Source organism: Toxorhynchites rutilus, chromosome 2 (assembly GCF_029784135.1).
Source record: "Toxorhynchites rutilus septentrionalis strain SRP chromosome 2, ASM2978413v1, whole genome shotgun sequence".
Lineage (NCBI taxonomy): Eukaryota > Metazoa > Arthropoda > Insecta > Diptera > Culicidae > Toxorhynchites > Toxorhynchites rutilus.
Genome location: NC_073745.1, coordinates 317,336,962 through 317,360,047, shown reverse-complemented (window position 1 = coordinate 317,360,047; position 23,086 = coordinate 317,336,962). Strand labels below are relative to the sequence as shown.

General features: G+C 38.9%; 2 protein-coding genes across 4 annotated transcripts in view; one reads left to right on the top strand and one right to left on the bottom strand.

Moving 5' to 3' along the window:
- LOC129765026 (glucose transporter type 1) overlaps positions 1–23,086 on the top strand; it is a 647,147-nt gene that overhangs the window by 125,205 nt on the left and 498,856 nt on the right. The window lies entirely within an intron of this gene.
- The window catches only part of LOC129765027 (uncharacterized), a 254,261-nt gene that overhangs the window by 120,213 nt on the left and 110,962 nt on the right, over positions 1–23,086 (bottom strand). Inside the window, exon 7 of one of the 3 annotated variants that reach the window (XR_008741331.1) lies at positions 10,865–10,998. Coding sequence is in view for 2 of the 3 variants with exons in the window: in XM_055764833.1 (XP_055620808.1) it covers positions 10,910–10,998 (89 nt within the window). In the remaining variant the exon portion in view is untranslated. Of the gene's footprint in view, positions 1–9,882; positions 10,999–23,086 lie in introns of those variants that run through there. The other 2 variants (XM_055764833.1, XM_055764834.1) reach the window with 2 other exon arrangements.

Sequence of the window (23,086 nt, the reverse complement as noted above, 5' to 3'; positions counted from 1 at the left end):
AAATATGAAATTTTGACTATTTTTGTAAACCCATAGGAGCCTCAAGGTGCATCTCGCTATTATGTATCGAGATATATTAAATAAAAAATCATCAAAAATTCAAGTACTAATGACTAGTATTGTACTAAATAATTATCTTGAAATATTGCTTTTTTTTGGGGATTTAGAGATTCAGTACTATTCTTATTTGTATCCAAACGTGTTTTCAAGCCTTTTATAGATATGTGTGATTTTTTGTTAGAATATTAACAGTGTTGCGAGGTACAAAAAATATATACAGGTCGGACTCGATTATCCGGAGTATTGTTTTTTTTTCGCTCCGGATAATCGAGTCATAAAAAAAAACGATTTTTCTCTCGATAAACGTAATATAATTATGATTTGCACTTATTTATTGAACGGTTTTATCAAGGTTGACACGTTTGTATGTTTGCCTTTTCATTTGATACCCATATTGATGGGGTTCTGAGAAAATATGTAATTCGCCATTTTGTAGTGGCCGCCATCTCGAATTTACATTTTTCATAAATAACTGTATTCCACTAGTCAAGCCCTTTCATTTGATACCCATATTGATGGGGTTCTGAGAAAATATGTAATTCGCCATTTTGTAGTGGCCGCCATCTCGAATTTACATTTTTCATAAATAACTGTATTCCACTAGTCATTTGATACCCATATTGATGGGGTTCTGAGAAAATATGTAATTCGCCATTTTGTAGTGGCCGCCATCTCGAATTTACATTTTTCATAAATAACTGTATTCCACTAGTCAAGCCCTTTCATTTGATACCCATATTGATGGAGTTCTGAGAAAATATGAAATCCGCCATTTTGTAGTGGCCGCCATCTTGGATTTGCATTTTTCAAAAATAACTGTGTTCTACTGGTCAAGCCCTTTCATTTGATACCCATGAACTCCGCCATTTTGTAGTGGCCGCCATCTTGGATTTGCATTTTTCAAAAATAACTGTTGTTTTGTCTCAACACAACACAAAGTCGCTGACGATCGCACACTCAGATCGCAGCTTGCTCTGACTCGTCGAAGGACCACGGCGCACATTCGCCGTAAAACAACACGAAATAAAGTCAATTTTCACACTAACTTTTAGCGGCACACAGCAGAACCAGCAGAGATATTTCAGCGGCTAAAACACGTCATTAACCGCTGCACAACACGATGCTAGCAAAAGGACGACAGGATCGAACACGTTCGTTGCTTGTTTGTCGCCCGGTGACTCAGAAGACAACGGAGGATGGAAATTACGGTGGTCGCCCTGTTGGCCAGATTGGAATTCACTGCTGCTGCTTCACTGGGACACTTCTTCAAGAAAAGGCTGTTTTAATTTTCACTTATATAATTGATGTTGCTCTTCTAAAGGTCACAAACAGAATAACTTAAATCTACACATCCTTACACACTAACAGAATAAAGGAAAAGAAAACTTAAAACTACACTTCTCAGTATGTGTGAGTAGGATTGCATTGACGAGTGCAGCCGATTGCATTTTCGTTTCTGCCGGTTGCATCATCGTTCTCCCCCTGTTCGCCTGCTGGTGACTCGGGTCCATTCGTCGCGAACAACTGTGTTCTACTAGTCAAGCCCTTTCATTTGATACCCATATTAGCTATTCAATATGGAATTATTATACAAATTATTCAAATTATCCGAAAATCAAAAATAAAATACTCCGGATAATCGAGTTTAAAATTCCGGATAATCGAGTCTCCGGGTAATCGAGTCCGACCTATATTTCTATTTTTGTATAATTTTGAGACCCAGTACTGATTTTATCTATATTTAAATATGTTCATAAGTGTTTTTTTTATAGAAAATCTCTAGAATCGCGTAGTACGAAAACATTTAACAAATTTTGAATAATTTTTTTTGTAATTAATAATTTATTTAATTGTGCAATAACTTTTTTTTTATTTTCCTAAAATCTATGATTATATTGTTTTCGTGTAATCGTTAAAAGAGTCCCAATCCTCATCGCTGGTGCTATGAAAAATATTGCATAGGGTACCGAATTAGAAAATTAGGTATTTTTTCTGAATCGTTATATAATTCACTATAAGAGCTATGGTTAAAAACGTTAAATTCTATCAAAAATTCTACTTTTTTGGCACTTCGAAATTTTGTTTTTTAACATATGAAATTAGATTGAATCAATCATCTAGATTAAATGTTGACATGTTTTGTCCTATAAATTTTACTCCACAGACGCAATAAAACCATCGTTTTCAAGAGAATAAAAAAATGCGTAACCGGAAAGTTACTGATACATTAATATGTTCAATCTTCGATACATTATGAGACAAATAGCAGCGCTGTGTCCAAAAACATAATTTAAAAATTCCAAAATTTCTAATCTTCAAAAAATTTTCCCGCACAACGCTATATAGATTCAAAAAAACAACGTAGGGGTTCAAAAAATAGTCAAAATTTTCTTAAATAACCAAAAAAGCAAATAACCCATCTACCTATATAATATTTTTCATAGACCTTGTTATTTGGGAGCACTTTTTACTTCCTTACCCAGTCAGGCCTTTGAGCTCATTCAAAACTCCAAAAACTCCATAGAAAAACTGTTTGTTATATTAACTGAACTAGACATAGAACTTGTAAGAGTTCTAGTCTGCCCATGTTTGTATAGGAGACGTAAACGACAAAATGGACAAAAAGGACAAAAAGGACAAAATCGACTTTTTCGCATTCTACACAATGTAATACATATGCTCAACATGCGAACAAACATTTTTTGTTCCAATTTGAGCAATTTTGGAAGAACGTTTTCGAAAAATTACTGTTTGTACGCATAACAGCCGTAGCTTTCATACATCGCTCGAAAAACAACAATTACCGGTATTATGTGCTATAAGCTAAATCTACATTTGAATTACATTCTTTGTAGAGTCCAAACATGCCTTTCATCATAGTAACTTATCTCTTAGAGCTTCCTAATATATTCATATAAGAAACCAGGGCCCTTCGAAGGTGAAAAATGAAGACCGACTCTACTCTCAGTAGCTTCGCTTCGACTAGAACTGCTTCGACAGTCGCCCACAATAAAATGTGGCTTGATTAGAAAATGAATTGACAACCGTTGACTAGCGAGGATGACTGGTAAACTAGTCCAGCCAGTGGTTGTTTTGACTGACTCGACTAATGAATACAAATCTGCCTCTTCATTCAACTGACTTCAACCCACACTTCCATTTCCCCCTGACACTAATTTTATACCCGCGTGCGCAATCTTAGTTTACGTCCATATAAAGAGGAACGAAAACACGATTTCTGATGCAAAAAAGAAGTTACCGCATCAATGAACGGATACTCAGCTGACTATCCTCAGTTGACTATGACTATGCAGAGCCCCGATTGTTACCATCGGACGCAAAAACACTTTCCTCAAAATGCACATTTAAAAAGTCAATATTGACACTTTTCATTGGGTGATTAGCACTTATTTTATATATTTCACGTACACTGCTTCGCATTGCATCGGAGAGTATCCAGCCATCGCCAAGATTGCAAAAATCGATCCACTGAGCTTGCAACAATAAATCAACCGGGATCGGTGATATGAAACGTTGGGGTGAGATTTTTTTTATCCTGCCACATCGCCTCACTTGACAGCTCATCATCGCTGTATCGAATAAAATTCAATTGCACCAGATCTCCAAAGGCGATCTAGTTGAAACTGTCCGATCAGAACATGAAAAACCAAATCGCGGATTAAAATGCACATGAGTTCTCATAAGCAAAGCTTCACGTCAAGCTTGAATACTTTTTCCAAAAATGAATGACAAAAAACCGAATGACTAGCGAGGCTGCTAGCACAGCAGTGGAACTTCATACAATTCACTGACTAAAAAGTGTCCACATTTTCAATCCTTGTTTACATGATAAATTTTTTTTTCAGGCATACTTGATTTGAGAGTGTATCGATTTTTAGCTGTGTTGACGCAAGGTCTTTAATGAAGAATGATAAGATGGGAAGGTTTATATAAACATGTTCATAATAACATAAGTTTATCCAAATATTATTATCCTTAAATGAACTATGCAGTGCAATTTTATCAAAATTCAATAAACTATTCAATTCAATTCAATATTTTTTCTGATACGGTTATTAAAAATCCATGATTACCTTTGATTTATCTTTTACCCCCCATTATTTGCCAATTTTTCCTGTTTTTTGTTCTTTAATCTATCATTTTGACATATTTGAAAAAATGTAAATATACATACAGTACGCATTCGCTTATTTGCATTTTTTTAGTTGGAGTGCTTTTTAATTTAATGCTTTTAAAAATCAAAAAGCAGTTATCCTTCATAATTGTATGTCAGTTTTATTGTGTTGCTTCAATGCCAATTTTTTGAGGGTTTTCGAATATATATATATATATATATATATATATATATATATATATATATATATATATATATATATATATATATATATATATATAAATTGAATTATATCACATACACTATTCAAGGAAGTTAATGACACTTATATTATGTTATTATTATTCTCAGATTTTCGTCAAAAGTGGTAATTTTGTCCTTTATCGCAAAACATTACACCCGTATTATTTTTTTTATTAGGGTGCCATTCACATCTTAGGGTGGCCCGATAAATCAATTTTCGTATACTTTTCCCCAAAAATGGCTGTTTTCAAAAAATCACAACATTTGAAGCACTGAACTAATTCAGATGATCGACATATCAAATTGAAGCCAATGAGCTAGTCTTTTGTCTAAATATATTATTGAATATTGAAACCACAAATGCTGATTTTAATTATTGATTGTAGTCGTTTTTTTTGTTGTTTTATTGGCTTTGGACTAGAGGGTGCTATAAAATGGCGATTTTCAATGTGGGGCCACAATTTGGGCCCCGAACTCGATGTTTATAAAAATGTCCAATTAGGCCACGGTGATACTGCCTGCAGCTTCTTGCGAAAATAAGGTTGCACGAAACGCATACAATCGTGAGAAGTAAACAACTACATACAATTGTGTTGGTGTGGTTACATTGCTTCCCACTTGCTTCGTTCGAATTCAACAACTTCTATCGAACAAAATTGTTTGTTTTTCTTCATCAGTTATCGCACAATCATGTTTTCGTGCGTACTCCGATCCAGTGTCACCTCGGCCTTAGAGGTAAAATGTCCAATTAAACGTGTCGCATTACAGGTCTGTCCAATTAGCAAAATGTAACTCACTGTACGAACCTTCCACCTTATATATGATGTCTCCCACCGTTCTAGAGACATCTCAACATTCTGTTCAATTTTTAGAGCGTAAACCACCTGCCATTTTTTCACTGTTTACATTTTCTTAAAACAAATCGTTGCCACTTTTTTCCCTCAAGTTCCACTTCTCTTCTCTGCTGCTAGCCTAATAAAACTGTCCGATATTAATTTTCATTAAAAAAGTCACAGGAGGGTTGTGTCCGAGACACGACCGCATAGTTGACGTAAGATTCCGTTAGGCTATGTGTTTCATGCAGTTTTTGGATATGTTTGAAGAATTACAACGTTAAACTCTTTCATAATGATTTGGTGGCCCTGAAAAGGCTGTTTTGTGTGGTTGTTGGGTATTGTTTGTTCACTACACCAGTGCACTATGGTCCAGGAGGTGCATTTAAGTGAAAATTAGCATCTAGAGCTCGACAGTGATTCTCTGGACAAAAACTGTCTTCGACAAAGTTGTTACATATAATAGAGCGCTCATTTTTATGTAATCAAAAATAGGGTGACCAACATTGTCGATGAAATGAAAAATCTAACTTTCTTATCTTTATAGATAGAGGTAAACATAGTTCGACAATATTGTAGCCCAGGTTATTTTAAGTAACTTTGTGGAACAATATTTCTTTCTATCTCTTCAAATAACCGATATAGCGCTTTTTCTCTAGGTTGAGTTAGGGTTACCATGAAAAAAAAAAAAGGTTTTTTTGCTCTAACTTTTATATGTAAAATTCTACATCAAAACTATCTTCGAATGACTTTTAGAGCTTTCCAATCCACGCATTTTACGGTGCATAACTTGTATGTATCTCAATTCTACTCAAAGTTATTGATGTTTTTTCCCCGAAAACACGACCTTTTCATTTGCTAGTCGTTCTTTTTGGGCCAAACATAATAAAAAATTATTGATGACATTTTAAAGAGCACATTTGATTCTACATAAGGTGTAACTTCCAAAAGAGTGTTATTTTTTGTATTTGAGTAAATTAAATTTGAAATTATGAGTTTTTGGATATAAATGAACAAGTTGCAATTTTTAAATGCATATAGTAAGCGTAAACTTTAAAGCAGCATCACTTCAGCTCAGTCTTATAGCCACTCAACATGGAGGTTCAAAGAAGACACATTGTTGATTTCCTTTTTCGGTGGACGAAATATAGAAGACGTTATACAATTATTACGAGAAAAATGCCAAGATATGTGTGTTTTGAGTGCCAGAAAGTGCCTGAAATGCCAAATGCTGAGCCAAAGGATGAAGCGTAACCGTGTTCGGGAGATTACAGAAAAAATTTCTGCTGAAGAACTGGGCTTCGCAACAGCTTCGGATCCAGTATTATCTCTTAGTAATAGGCAAACACCAGAATATTCCGATCTTCTGATTCCGGAAAATGCTCAGTATTTGATTTTGTAGTTTTTTATTTGTATGATTTTTATTTATTACTATGAATTTAATTTCCATTATAACAACTAAAACAGGTTAATATGTACATACGGAAGATTATAAAAATAAATTTGAATAAAACAATAGGAACAACAAAAGTTTGGTAAACTAATGTCATCGCCAGTAAAATATGTCAATATATTACTAAAAAATAACACGTCGAGCCCCGAGTTGTTCTTTATACGGTTTCTATTCAGGAAGCATTTGATAATTTGTCGGTCCCCGCTTTTCTTTTTATACAATAAATATATTTTATTGTAGAAAAAGAAAATAGTCAGAAATTTTTCTCGTAATAATTGTATAACGTCTTCTATATTTCGTCCACCGAAAAAGGAAATCAACAATGTGTCTTCTTTGAACCTCCATGTTGAGTGGCTATAAGACTGAACTGAAGTGATGCTGCTTTAAAGTCTACGCTTACTATATGCATTTAAAAATTGCAACTTGTTCATTTATATCCAAAAACTCATAATTTCAAATTTAATTTACTCAAATACAAAAAATAACACTCTTTTGAAAGTTTCACCTTATGTAGAGTCAAATGTGCTCTTTAAAATGCTATCAAATTTGTTTTATTATGTTTGCCCCAAAAAGAACGACTAGCAAATGAAAAGGTCGTGTTTTCGGGGAAAAAACATCAATAACTTTGAGTAGCATTAAGATACATACAAGTTATGCACCGTAAAATGCGTGGATTGGAAAGCTCTAAAGATCATTCAAAGACAGTTTTGATGTAGAATTTTACATATAAAAGTTAGAGCAAAAAAACCTTTTTTTTCATGGTAACCCTAACTCAACCTAGAGAAAAAACGTTATATCGGTTATTTGAAGAGATAGAAAGAAATATTGTTCCACAAAGTTACTTAAAATAACCAGAGCTATAATATTGTCGAACTATGTTTACCTCTATCTATAAAGATAAGAAAATTAGACTTTTTATTTCATCGTAAATTTTGGTCACCCTATTTTTGATAACATAAAAATGAGCGCTCTATTATATGTAACAACTTTGTCGAAGACAGTTTTTGTCTAGAGAATCACTGTCGAGCTCTAGATGCTAATTTCCACTTAAATGCACCTCCTGGACCATAGTGCAGTGTTTACAACCGATAATTGGTTATTAGATGGTGCGTATCAAACCGCCCTATGTTACCCCAAGATGAGATGCCTTCTTTGGTATGTATGGTTGAAATAAAGAAAACAAAAGCTCACCAATGTTATATTAGATAATTATCAATATCGAACACAATTATCAATTTTTCTTATGAGTAAAAACATGTTACTTTATTATAGAGAAAATATATTTGAAATGGAAAAGGTAATTTTCTATTATAATTTTTACTTTCTGAGTGTTTATTCAATCCATTTCCATTTTCGCTTCAAACCAAACGCCAGCATTTTACGCTAACCGGGCAGGTGGTATCTATATTGCTACCAACATTTTACGCTAGCCGGGCAGGTGGCATCTATATTGCCACTAACATTTTGCGCTAACCGGGCAGTGTATTAGGGTTTGCGTTGATCACATGCCTAGTTCTCACGGCCCGTTAAAGGGTTAAAGCTCCAAATTTAAATTTTATTTGCTAGAATTAATCGTATCACTCACCTTACCTACAATATAAAAATACCCCCGCCTTGCATATATTTGCAATGCCGATTTTCCTAGGCAGCTTGGTTTTGATGTCTCTGTTAGGGAACACATTTCGGTGTGAACAAATGCTTCCCCTACTTTTATGTATTTGCAATGCCGATTTCCCCCAGGCAGCTTGGTTTTGATTAGGGAACCGCCGCATGTGTCGTCATTTTCGACCAATGAGATGTGGTTATTTCCGTTAGGATAAGGGTTGATATTTTTCAATTGTCCGATAGTTAGTTTCACGACATATATTATTTTATTCAATGTAAAAATTGTTATGGAGTGCCGAAATCGATAGACGCAAAAATCTAATTAATTCATCATGAAATGACTGAGCAATAAGCGTTTGAAATTGGACAATTTTCACGATGTGCTCGATTTTCGATTTTCAATTTGTATCCCAATATGTTCCCGAAAGACGTAATCCTACATCAAAAAAGCGTAAGAAGAATATGAGGAAAACAAACTAACTATTATACGGTTGGCTCCTCTCTCTCTCTAAGGTTAAAGCAAAGCACACTCCGACACAGAAATTTCGCTCGCGATATAAAAAAAACACATTCACACAATACAATATATATTTCATCAATTGGTTATTGTGTTTTGTGTTAATGTGTTTTTTTTAGAAGCAACAATATCCGCTCTCCAATTCGGATTTGAAGTTACGAACAAAATCACACTTCGTTTTGATATTGACCACTCGCTGGCAATAGCAAGACTGTGTAACAGAAATTTAGTGATTTTTACGTTTGTAAAGGCTTTAAATTACAATGTCCATTCGCTACTAGTCAAAACAATGTGTGACAAAAATGCAAATGATCTCCTTTTACGCTCTGACCGTATAAATGAGTTGTTAACGGGCGGTGCTCAAATTGCAATGTTTCCTCTTTTCACAGTGCCCGTCTTGCAGTGTTTATTCTCTGAGTTTGCATTTAAAACGACCGATTTACGAGCGACTAAATTGCAGTGGTATAGAAAAATAGTCCCTTCTTCTGATATATTAAAGAGATTTTAAACTTTCAATAACGTTACCTTCTAGCCTTGAAAAATGTCATTTTCAAAAGTTGTCATTATATGGTCCTCGGATTGAATCCACGGACACGTAACATATTTAGCTTCGAAGACTCCCAAAACAAAAATAGTCTCTCGCCGATGCATAAATTGATCGTTATTGACAGTACGCGTAGATAAGCACACAAATGAACATAACAAATGTGTGAAAAAATGGGAATGCTTAAATTTTCATCGACCTAAAACAATTTATCAACAAAAGAATTGTATAGTATAACAAATAAAAAAACAAATATGAGAAAATTTCTTATCTGAATGGTATGTAATCAATGTTAACATTAATTCATAAAACGTGACCGGTTTCGATTGGCCACCCTCACTTGAAGACATAGTCCTTCGTAACAATAATAATAATGAAATCTGAATTATTGACGTATTTTTCACTTTATTTGAATTTTTGAAACTCTATTTCAAAACAAACATTAAATATCATTTTTTTTAAAGATATCAACGATTTGTGCTCTGCAACAAGAGAGACCCACTGCTCTGCATGAAGCCATCTTTGAATAGTTTTTTTTTTGCTTACTGATATGGGACGCAACACTAGTATAGACATCTCTGAATCAACGCCGCCCCAAATCAAAGCAGCACATCGTTATCATCTTCCACGGACATGAATTTCTTTTCTGTGTTTATTCGGCTAACTTTACTTTCCGGCTTATGACTTTTTAATGCAAATTGGCAGCGTGGAAACAAATATTTCATCACACATAATCATTTCTATCAATGCCCTTTCCGAACCGTCGTCAACGGAACCGAACGGGGGCCGTCTTTTTGGCCATCCGGACTGGAAAGCCAAGGAAAAGAGAATACACCAGGATGGTATAGGCCCCTAATTGGCAGCGGGATTAATTTTTAACGATCCTGGGATCCATTTAGCTAGAAGTTTTCCCTTTCTTCGCCCGCTAGTGGGATGACGATGCTGGGCTGATGCTCGGGGAGATGTTGTTTCCCAGTCAGTGGTCATTTCCGCTGTCGATGATGATACGGATGACGGGTTTTGCGGAAAATGTCGACGAAGTTGAGAGTACCATATGTGCTCTCAACAACAAGATGAGGCACATACTTTGGGACATGTAGTGCTCGGCCACCCGGGTGTGGCAGCAGAAAGCAGCTGCAATCGCAACGTCTGACGATCCAAGCGGAACGAACATATCACCGGAAAGCGTCGTCCTGTTTTTCCTGCTAACAATTCATTTTATTTCACTTTGGAAAGTTTTCCTCCTAATTGCAGTTTCATGTGTGATCCAGGGGGGAGAAAGACACCACCGAAGACCTATTTGATAGCAAGTTTGCGCTTCTAGTGGTTGGGGACATTCTGAGAGCCAAAATCGATGATGGCAACTCTTCTGATGTTTGTTTTATGGAATAAAAACATGATGCGGGATTGATTTTGATTTAAGATAAACGATATGTGTTGTGGAAAATACTTCTATAGCAGAAAAACCACTTACAAAATACATATATGTTACCACTTCAATCTTTCGGTCCACTGCAATCTACTCATCATCCGAATTCAGGCCGCATCCAATCGTTGAGAGGCTCACTCCTGTATAAGGCATCGGAGAAGAAGGCAGCGTAATATCATCTGCGAAAGAAGCCAACAAAAAAAAACTTTCATAAGAGAAAAACTGCTTGAAATTCTGTAGGAAACTTTAGCATTGATTGAATTTTTTTCACGATCTGCTGGTGCTTTTTTTTTGCTCGTTCAAATGTACGGTTTTGGTCAAATTCTGATAGTGAGTGTGTTTGGAGATCATGATTATGGATGGTGTACGATCTGGACTCTGCTTGGGTGTGGAAAATTTGGTCTGTGTGCACCGGATAAGGATAGCTAAAATTTCCTGTTGGCAGAAATCCATGTGAGCATTTGTGCAAAGGTCAGCACAGATGATAGTGCTGCCGCTCGGGGCATAACCGTACTCCAATTAATGGGATTAATTTTCAAATGCACATAAAACGAGAAGCTATCGTGTTTATCTTGGAGAACGTTCCACAGGGATAGCGAGTGAAAGGTAGATGATACTGTGGGCCAGTTCGAACTTGAATCAACACTTTGATCATGTGAAGATAAGATGAAATTGGATCAATTCAATGCGAGGAGAATTAGAAATTGGTGGCTTATAAGATTGAACCACAAAGAGATGTATCAAAGTGTACGTACAGCAACTTCCGAAACACATTTCAGTGCTTCGAAATTCGAAAAGGAAAATTCAGAATTCGCTCAACACTCTTATCTCGAATGGCACAGTCGAAACCATACACACACATACATACTTATATTCGTCAAACAAAATCCAGCCGCAATTCTTCGCATCGCACAAAATAAATACGCATACATAATTCCGAAATCTCTCATCCAACTTATCCAGAACAAATCAAAACGTATTCAAAACTTCCTCTTCGGTTCGGATACAATCTTCGTCGCTTGGGTGAAGTTTAAATTATGCAAAGAAGCTAATGCCCATTTTTCAGTGTGCCGCAGCGATACAATGTATGGCTAATCCGCTTTTCACTTTTAAATCCCTGCCCGCCACAAACTTCATGTACGAGAACATTTTTCTTTGCCATCCCGCTCCTCCTGCTCCTGCTTCCCACCCGATTGGAATGAGGCAAAACGAAAATAAAGCGAATTTCCGGAGACAAGAAACTTTGTCGTGATTGCATCTTCCCTATGTAAGAAAAATATCCTAATAATTCCAGCAGCCTTCTCCGTGTCAATATCCCATTTACCCGTCCTCCTGTCACCTCCAACACCACCCTCATCCCTGCCGGGATTCGGAGGATTCGCTCTTCACCAACTTTGTGTCGCCGACATCTAATCCACGGAAGCGAGCGGAACAGGAGCAGAACAAAAAAAAAGCCGTTCAATCTCCGCTGCTTCTCTGCCTTCGAAGTCTCGTATCAGTTTTGTATGTTTTTTTTTTTGCACTTGGTTTCTGTTCGTCTTGTTGTTTATACTGGCTCAGCTGTGACACACAGAGCACACGAAAATAAAGTCATCTAACATGCTTATCCGTATCCATCGGTGGAGGATGGTTCCGCTGGGGCTGCTGCTGCTGTCACATGGTGACCCTTTTGTTATCCTTGCGGCGGGTGGAGTTTCCGTCAAGTGTGAGCATTTTTCCCAGTGTTGCAGATTAGCTAAATTACAGTGGAACTCGAAGAATTCAAAAATTGAACATTTTATTCCCGAAAAAGTGAAGCCTGCTGGCTAGAAGAACATCTCACTATACCCATAATAAATATTTAGATCGTTTTTCAACTTCCTCATACATTACTTCAAGCCGGGGCAAGACCTGACAACTAGCTCCTGAGCAATTCCACGTCAAATCAGTCGACCGCAGACCCGACTCTCCGTTTTTTTTGAAACTTGGTACTTATTATGGCTTATCGTTGACACGTCGTGTCATATCTCGGTTTTATAAAAGATACTTATCATATAACAAATCACGTAATAAAGGGTGTGTCACATCAAATTGCATCACGGAAAAAACGCTGTAGAAATTCGCCCAGTAGACCGATCCTTTTGAAAACTTTAGATAATAAAATAAAAACTATTAAACAACTTTTGGCATTTTCTTTTTATTCATACTTCGAGCCCAAGCCCGTATGCTCGCACCTTCCTCTTTACCCCATCCATAAGGTTCTGTACAACGTCAGGTTGCAGTTTTTTTTGAACAGAAATCCATTTTCTCTTGAAGTGCGCCTCCGATTTGACAACTTTTGGGTTCTTCCGGAGGGCCTGCTTCATAATCGCCCAATATTTCTCTATTGGGCGAAGCTCCGGCGCGTTGGGCGGGTTCATTTCCTTTGGCACGAAGGATACCCCGTTGATTTCGTACCACTCCAACACGTCCTTTGAATAGTGGCACGAAGCGAGATCCGGCCAGAAGATGGTCGAGCCCTCGTGCTGCTTCAATAGTGGTAGTAAGCGCTTCTGTAGGCACTCCTTAAGGTAAACCTGCCCGCTTACCGTGCCGGTCATCACGAAGGGGGCGCTCCGCTTTCCGCAAGAGCAGATCGTCTGCCACACCATGTACTTTTTGGCAAACTTGGATAGTTTCTGCTTGCGAATCTCCTCCGGAACGCTGAATTTGTCCTCTACGGAGAAGAACAACAGGCCCGGCAGCTGACGAAAGTCCGCTTTGACGTAGGTTTCGTCGTCCATTACCAGGCAATGCGGCTTCATCAGCATTTCGGTGTACAGCTTCCGGGCTCGCGTCTTCCCCACCATGTTTTGCCTTTCGTCGCGGTTAGGAGCCTTCTGAACCTTGTATGTACGCAGGCCCTCCCGCTGCTTGGTCCGCTGGACGAATGAACTTGACAAATTCAGCTTATTGGCGACATCCCGGACCGAACTTCTCGGATCACGTCTAAACTGCTTAACTACGCGCTTGTGATCTTTTTCACTGACGGAGCATCCATTTTTGCCGTTCTTCACCTTCCGGTCGATGGTTAGGTTCTCGAAGTATCGTTTTAGTACTCTGCTGACCGTGGATTGGACGATTCCCAGCATCTTACCGATTTCCCGATGTGACAACTCCGGATTCTCGAAATGAGTGCACAGGATTAATTCACTACGCTCTTTTTCGTTCGACGACATTTTTCCAAATTTACAAAAAATTGACAGTGAAGCATGGCCAACGTGATCTATACACTCTTATCTGATTATAAGCGAAAGCTGAAGATATAATTCCTAAAAATAAAATTTCTACAGCGTTTTTTCCGTGATGCAATTTGATGTGACACACCCTTTATTAAGGGGGGACCACGGTCTGGAAAAGCTTATGCCCTCAGAAATGTTGTCCCAAAAGGATTGTTCGATATTTGATTTGGTTGGAAAGTTACAGTTAAAAGTATGAAGTCACCTCAAGGGATTTAGTATTGCTGTACGGGTTTTTCTCGAAACCATGTTATTTCAACTGATGGTATTGATATCTCAGGATTTACTCGACCGATTTGGCTGAATTTTTTTTATCAGCATGTGAAAATTAATTATCTAAGGCATTACATAGCCGTTTTTTGATACCTCATTTGTCGATTTTTTAAAATCGCTATTCAGAGATGTTTCATGAAAAATATCTCATTTTTAACAAAATGGCCGCCGTTTTGGAAATTTTTCGAATTTTCAAAAACTCCTATGTAATGCTTTAGGTATTGTCTTGAAGTTTCAAAATATTCATTGGAATTTGTTCTCCGACACCCCGTTGCTTCAGAACGGATACCACTAGCAAGGTACCGATTTTCAGACAGCATCTACGCATCCAGCTGTCAAGAACGTCTCAATTATTATTCGTGCACTCAAAAAAAAAAAAAAAAAAATGGAAAATACATCTTCAAATATACCTTAAACAATAACCAAAATACACGAACACTTTACTTAATTCGTAAAATAAAAAAAAACACGAAAATTCATTATTTTCCGTCTGTCCAGACAGGGGTCCCCCCTTAAGAAAAATACGTAAAAAAATCGCTTTCAAAAAGGATTCAGATTTGAATGAGGTTACGTTCGATCATCAAAACTAAGAATGTTTGGTAAAGCTGTATGTCTGTTCATCTTCTGAATTATTTACCAAAAATTTACTACACTTTCGCAACAAGTTTTTGACTACAACAAATCATGTAGGTGAAATGGTATTTCAACAATTGAAAATGTTTATTCAAATCGCTATGGAACCATCCGTCATTTGTTCCACTCGTTGGGGAGTCAAATGCGAACTTCCCCCTATTCATACCGAAATAACAGGCGAAGTGGCAACTGTTTAGTGCAAATATACAGTAATGAATCCCGATGATAATTGGGGTTGGCAAATTCAAATGAGGAGGATGCACCGTTGTTACGTATTTCAATGATTCCGACAGGAATACTGTTAGATTTCAGACGTTTGCCGTCTCCGACACGACTCGTTTTTGCCATAACCATAAGCAAGGCTTAAGGACAATCGCTACAAATAAGTGGACTGTAAAACAAAAAAGTAATCGGAAGAAGTCACATTTGGTAAATAAGCCGCAAGCGGTACTTAATCTCAATTGAGTAGCTCAGCCGTTACTCTGACTGGTCTTGGTCAGTTTGACGGGTCATTGTCATAAGGAAAATCATTTTGTGTTTTAGATGCTCTGAAATTCCTGATGTTATTAGAGCGAGGTGCAATCTGGTTCACGTTCGCGAAAACAACCGATCGAATTGACTCATTTCGATCGGTCGTTTTCGTGAACGTGAACCAGATTGCACCTCGTTGATACCGTTTTGTCTCAAATTTCGAACACTTAAGCTTTGATGGTCATTAAACAGTGTCTCATCACTCAAAATGGTATTTTTTCGCGAAATTAATTTGATTTTTGGATACAATAGAGCCTGCTTTTTCAATTGACTTAAAAACAGATTATTTAAAAATGTATTTTCATGGTGAAAACCTAAAAACAACATTAATCACATTTGTCTCAAACTCCGAACACTATTTATGTCCTTGATTCATATTCCGAGCACTTTTGTCTCAAATTCCGAATAGCAAAAATGCATTTTTTTTAAATTCATAACTTTTGAACTGCTAGACCGATTCAGATGGACGATATATGAAATTAAAGCGAATTACCTATTTTTTTTTTTAATATTTTAATACTCGCAAAAAAATTGGATTTTGTTTTCGTAATTAATGATTGTGTGCGTTTTTTCTAGTTTACATGGTTTCGGGCCCAAGGGCACTATATTTTTTATATTTTTTCTTGAAAGCTGAGGATTTTTTACGTAACTCATCCAAGAATCAGAGATGTGTTTTTTTATCGTGTTTGAGTTATTATTTTTCAAAGTAAACATGATTTAGTCTTCGTTAGATAATCCTATGCGACTAGACGAGATCTATGCGAATAGGATTCCATTTTTTGCAAATTCAATATTTTTTCAAAGAAAACTAGCTCATTGACTTCAATTTAATATGTTAATTATCCAAACCTGTTTGGTAGTTCAAAAGTTATAAATTTTTGAAAAACGTCATTTTTGGAAAAAAGGAAAAAAATATTTTCTACACCATCGATTAACTTTGAATAATTATAATTCAAAAACGAAAAAGAACACATCTCTGATTTTTGGATATGTTATGAAAAAAGTCCTCAGCTTTCAAGAAAAAATATAAAAAATATAGTGCCCTTGGTCCCGAAACCATGTAAACTAGAAAAAACGCACACAATCATTAATTACGAAAACAAAATCCAATTTTTTTTGCGAGTAAAATATTTTTCAAAACAAAAATTAGCTAATTCGCTTTAATTTGGTATATCGATCTGAATCGGTCCAGCAGTTCAAAAGTTATGAATTAAAAAAAAAACATTTTTGCTTTTCGGAATTTGAGACAAAAGTGCTCGGAATATGAATTAATGTGATTAATGTTGTTAAAAAATATTAAAATATAGCGCCCTAGGTCTCGAGACCATGAAAACTATAAAAAAACAAATACGTATTATGAAAATAAAATTCAAATTTTTTGCAGGTGTGGCAGTTTTTCAAAAAAGACCAGCTAATTGGCTTTAATTTGATATGTCGATCATCTGAATCGGTCCTGTAGTTCAAAAGTTGATTTATTGAAAGGAGTCATTTTTGGAAATAATGAGAAAAAAATGAATTTTTGGACCACCTAAAATGGAGATTGTCGTCCTGACAAAAAAAAATAAAAGCGGGTCTAATATTTTGCGATAAGGAACAAAACTATCACTGTTCACGGAAATCGGAACTACTATATCGGGTTGGCATGGAATGGCTGTATAATCCAATCAGAATATAATCGAGTCCGACCTGTTACTTCAGGACCCTGGTTTTGTAATTGTTGTTTTAGTTGAAAACCTTACTGAGAAAATCAATTTTACTCTCGTTGGTTTGCGCCTGCGTTTTGCAAGGAAAGCGTTTATTTTTATTTATTGTTACTCCAGAATTGGATTGTCCTTGTACCCCAATTTGTGAGCTATCGCTGTATTTACCAGAAAATAGTGTGTTAAAACATTTTCTGTTCGAAATTTCATCCATGCATCGAAACTTGATTCAAATTTCGAACACAACTTTAACATTAATTTTAATAAAGATTTCTGCATAAAAGATTCTTTTTATCAATTTATAGTAGATTCGTAACGAGATTCTTACCGAACGAAAACAGCAAACAAAATAGTTAAAACAACTACAAAAAATGAAAATTAACTATTCTTTTCTTCTACGGAATTTGCTAATGCAAACTTTTTATCATTCGGTTTCATAGTATTTTTTTGCAAATGCTTGGTATTCTAAATTATAGACAGTATCGATACGTGTAAATTATTTTAAACTGAAGCCTATAAACCAAAGAATGTCAAGGTTTTTATTATGCAATTATTTATAACATTAAAGTTCAGTAAATTCTCATATAAAAATGATTTGTTCGGAATTTGAATCATACGTCGAAACTCGATTCATATTCCGAACACTACATCAATACTAATTTTAATGAATATTTCTGCACAAAATATCATTTTGTTTTTATCCATTTATTATAGTCTCTTACCTTTTCTAGCACTTAATATAAAAACAGCAAACAAAATAGTTGAAAAAACTACAAAAAACAATTGCAATTTGCTAGCGCAAGCATTTTATCTTTGGTTTTGACTGTCACTTTTTTGCAATTTTTTAATATCATAAATTATAGGCTGCATCAATGTCTGTAAATGATGTTGAAATGTAGCATATACCTCAAAGAATGTCAGGGCTTTCACTATTCAATTATTTATAACATTAACATTAAGGTGTAGTAAATTTACATTCAAAAATGCAGTGTTCGGAATTTGAGACAAAACGGTACCTGGAAAAAACAAAATTTCGTCTTCATTTCGAACTTTTAATCTCAGGATTCGACGCAGAAATGACTTTGTTTACCACATGGCAAGTAAAATTTCGCATACTCTTTTCCGGTTTTCATGAAGATCCCATCTTCCAACCTTCAAGATCTTTCCCATGGTCCCATGAGAATCTGTCGATTGGTCAACATATAATTGTTCTGAGAGTTTTCGTTGAGTGTATAACAATACAAGAAGAGTCCTTCAAATTCTTGATTCAAGTACATACTTCCTATTTGTGAACTTTTTTTTAGTTTCACATGAACCAAGCTTTCTTATGAATAACTAAGCCGACTTACTATGACTTTTAAAAGATCTTCACAATTTCTTCAAATGAATTATAACCATTCGGGCATTTAGCTCAGTGTTTGTATTGTCCTTTATATCCGCCTTTGCATGAAATTCGTGATAATGATACAACAGTGACTAATGACATGTTAAAACAAATAGAAGATTATTCTCATTCAAAGTTTCTTCTTCCAAAAAAAAGTCACAGGAGGGTTGTATCCTAGACACGATCGCATAGTTGACGTAGGATTCCGTTAGGCTATCTGTTGATTTTGGATATGTTTGAAGAATTACATCGTTAAACTCTTTGATAACGATTTGGCGGCCCTGAGAATGGCAATTTTGGGTGAAAATGAACACAACAAAATAGACAGCTTAAACCAGACGACACGTTCTCGAGCGGGAACACCTCTTGGTTTTATTTATGAAAATTGAAATAAATCGTTTCATATAGTCATTTCATATAGTCAAGTCATTTTTAATACAACTGCTCCAAAAATAAACAAAATAAAATAAAATAAACAAAATAAACAAAATCATTGGTTCTCAAATGGGGATCAACACTAGGGTAGGAGCCTGCCCGTTGGTCTCAAATGTTCCTATCTCACGCCTCCACGAAGATCATATGACGACATTTTTAGATCGGGCGTGAACTGGAAACACACACCTGGTCTTGGCTCCGAGAACGGGTGTCGAAAGTGGCTAAGTGAGGGGGTGCGAGCGAGTCAGAGCGCTATATCTCTCCCGGGGAAGGCCTCCCGGGTCATGGAGGCCTTGCCAACCCGCTGTCTCCCGGGCAAAGGAGATACACCCAGAAAATAGAGCTACGTTCACGAAGAATACTTAGAATGCGATCGCCCGAGGAGGGTCCCCGAACTGGAGCTGGTCCTGGAACGGGAGTAAGAGCGAGCGGCCAGCGGCTGGAGGGCGAGGTGCAAGAGCGGGCCACCAGCCGGGTTCAACCCGAAGAGCTACCGCCACACGGAAACAGCAGCCATCGACATCACCCAAGAAACGCTGCGCCTACGAGGCGTGTTGTGACTGCCAGACGGCAGTCGTCCACACTCGTGGGTACCACTAGGCGCCGGACCATGTGGACACACGAAATGAACGAATTCGTGATCCGCGCCTATTACATCTGCACTGCTTTGGAGACGGACATGAGCGGTCGCCCTCGCATACTAACAATGTTCGAGGAAGCGTATCCAGAGTTCGTCGGGAGGCTTGATCAGAACGCGATGAACGCGAGGCGTAGAGCGATAGTACGCAACAACATGCTCTCCCAAACGCAAATCGACGAGATCAAGCAGCAGGTGCAGAGAGAAATAAGCTCCAGGAACAACAGAGCAAGCGATGTGTCGAGACGAAGTTCAGTACGGCTGAGCAATTCATTCGCGAGTGGGGCACGCGAATCAGCACCAGTGGAGGCCACAGTACAACAACCCCCTGAGCCGGAAGACCCACAGCCAGATCAACAACTACTACGCGATCTGGTCTTCCGCTACGACGAGGCGATCTCACAGTTCCGCGACACAGACCCATTGTCGCGCCCCAGGATCCCGAAGTTGCAGCATTCCCGCAGGCTGACAAGTGTAGTAAAGCTCATGAACGAGCACGTTCTTCCGCTGCACTTGGTTGATGCTGAGAACATGGAGGAGCTGCAACTGAAAGTTTACTGTGCTGCTGTGGCGACCGCCAAAAGTTTAGGATACCGTATTAGGCCAAGAGGCGGACTGCTCCAACATCTCCGTGAAAGGCGTGAGCCTCCATGGCGAAGGAGATTGGAGCAACGGATCCTAAACAAGCGCGCCGCAATTGGAAGACTGATGGCGTACAAAAGAGGCAGCAGATCGGCGAAATTATGTCGCCAAGTTGCTGTGATCGTGCGGCCTACTGAACTTCGCCAGCTGGGAGCTCACCAGCTGACGGAAAAACTCGACACACTGGTACATCAATTGAGCGTCCTTACAAAACGGCTGAAACGTTACTCTGACTCTGCAAAGCGCCAGGAACAAAATCGGATGTTCAGAGATAACGAGAAAGCGTTCTACGACCACATTAGCGACGAGAAGCCCGACTACCGCGAAGGTTTGCTAGATATTAGCGATGTGACGAACTTCTGGGCTGGTATTTGGGAGACCCCAGTAAAACATCGCGACGTGCAAATGTGGTTAAGACGGGAGGAGGAGAGTTGTGGTGAAATTGGAGAGATGCCAGCTATCATCGTCGGAGAGAACGATGTCCGCGAAGCCTCGCGGTACCTGAGGAACTGGGCAGCACCGGGCCCCGATGGTGTCCAGAACTTTTGGCACAAGAAGCTGACCGTCGCACATCCAAAGATAGCTGAGTGCTTCAATAAGGTGCTACGTGACCCATACAACCTTCCTGAATTCGCCACCCGTGGCGTCACCTTCCTCCTCCCGAAAGACAGCAACACATTGAACCCATCAAAGTACAGACCGATAACGTGCCTATCGAGTCTGTACAAAATACTGAGCAGCATAATTACCGCCAAAGTTTCTGCTCACTGCGAACAGCATCACATCATCGCAGAAGAGCAGAAAGGATGCAGGAAAAATACGCATGGCTGCAAAGACCAGGCCATCATCGACGCAGCCATAGTCGGCCTGGCGGTATATAACCAGCGGAACCTAAGTATGGCCTACATCGATTACAGGAAGGCTTATGACTCTATACCTCACTCGTTTCTCGTCCGGGTATTGGAGCTCTACAAGATTGATCCCGTCGTCGTTAGGTTCCTGCAGCATGCGATGAGGCAGTGGAGCACGTCTCTGCACCTCAGTGATGGGGAAAATGTGTTGCAGTCTAGAACGCTGCAGATAAAGAGGGGGATATTCCAAGGCGACTCTTTCAGCCCGCTTTGGTTTTGTCTGGCACTGAACCCCCTCAGTAGGACGCTCAATAGAAACGGTCATGGCTATAAAATAAGGTATGGCGACGGCGCCCACGAAGAAGTGACCCATACCTTTTACATGGACGATCTCAAGGTCTACGCTGATTCACGTCAGCGTCTAGGTGTAGCTATCCGGGTTGTCGAAGACATAAGCAGGGACATCTGCATGGAGTTCGGCCTCGACAAGTGCCGCTGTGTCCATCTGCTGAAAGGGCAGCTTACCGAATCCGGAGGTTACGAGGTCTATGACGGCGAGTTTATAAGAGACATGGTTCGTGGCGAATCCTATAAATATCTTGGATTCCGACAGCTCACCGGGATTCGCCACTCCGACATCAAGACGGAGCTGCGAGACAAGTTCTTGAGTCGAGTGAACTGTGTCCTGAGGACTTTCCTCAATGCGGGGAACAAGGTACGCGCGATCAACACATTCGCGGTTCCCCTGCTGACCTTCAGTTTTGGTGTAGTCAAATGGAGCAAAACTGACCTAGAGGACCTTGAGAGGAGGATGAGGAAAGCATTTAAAGAGGCCGGAATGCACCATCCTCAATCGGCACTGGAGAGAGTTTCACTGCCACGCAAAGAAGGGGGACTTGGAATAGTCGACATATCTGCACTGTGTGTTGCCCAGGTACGACAACTGCGCGAGTACTTCGCAGAACGCGCCAACCAAAACGCGCTATACCGGGCTGTCTGCGCCGCCGACAGAGGATACAGCGCTCTGCACTTGGCGCAAGCGGAGTACCAACTCAACTGCAATCTGCAGACAGTGGAGGAGAAGATTGCAGCTTGGAAGCAGAAGGCAGTGCATGGTGCCCACCCCCATCAACTGGATCGGCCACACTTCGACAAGGCCGCATCTAATCTGTGGCTAACGCGTGGTGAATTCTCTTCAGTAGTAGAAGCCGACATGATAGCCATCCAGGACAGGATAATGCCGACGAGAAACTGCAGGCGGTACATCTGGCATCAAGACGTTGATGACATTTGCCGGATGTGCCATCAACCAGGTGAAAACATAGAGCACATTATGGGAGGCTGTCCCGTTTTGGCCAACGCAGCCTACACCGAGCGCCACAACAACGTGGCCCGTATTGTTCATCGACAACTGGCGCTCCAATGTGCTCTACTGGAAGACAACGTACCAAACTACCGGTACCTGCCTGCACCTGTCCTGGAAAATGACCGTTTCAAGCTGTACTGAGATCGCACTGTTCTGACCGACCTCTCGATCCACCACAACCGCCCAGATATAATGGTTTACGACAAGAGCGACCGCAAAGTCACCATCATCGATGTCGCTATTCCACTGAACCAGAATCTGGAGGAGACCCACGGTCGCAAAATCTGCAAGTACCGACCATTGGCCGTGGAGCTCAAGGAACTGTGGGGGCTAAGGGAGGTCCCAAGAATTGTTCCAGTCGTTCTCTCTGGAACTGGAATTGTCCCGAAGACACTTCTGGAAGCGCTAAAGGTGTTGAATATGGAGAAGGAATTGGCCGGCATCCAAAAGTCGGTCATCCTTAGCACCTGCGCGATTGTCCGACAATTTCTCGGTCAGGACTGAAACAACACGAGCATGCAGATACGTGCATTCCGCAGAGCCTAGTCCCCCTTTGGC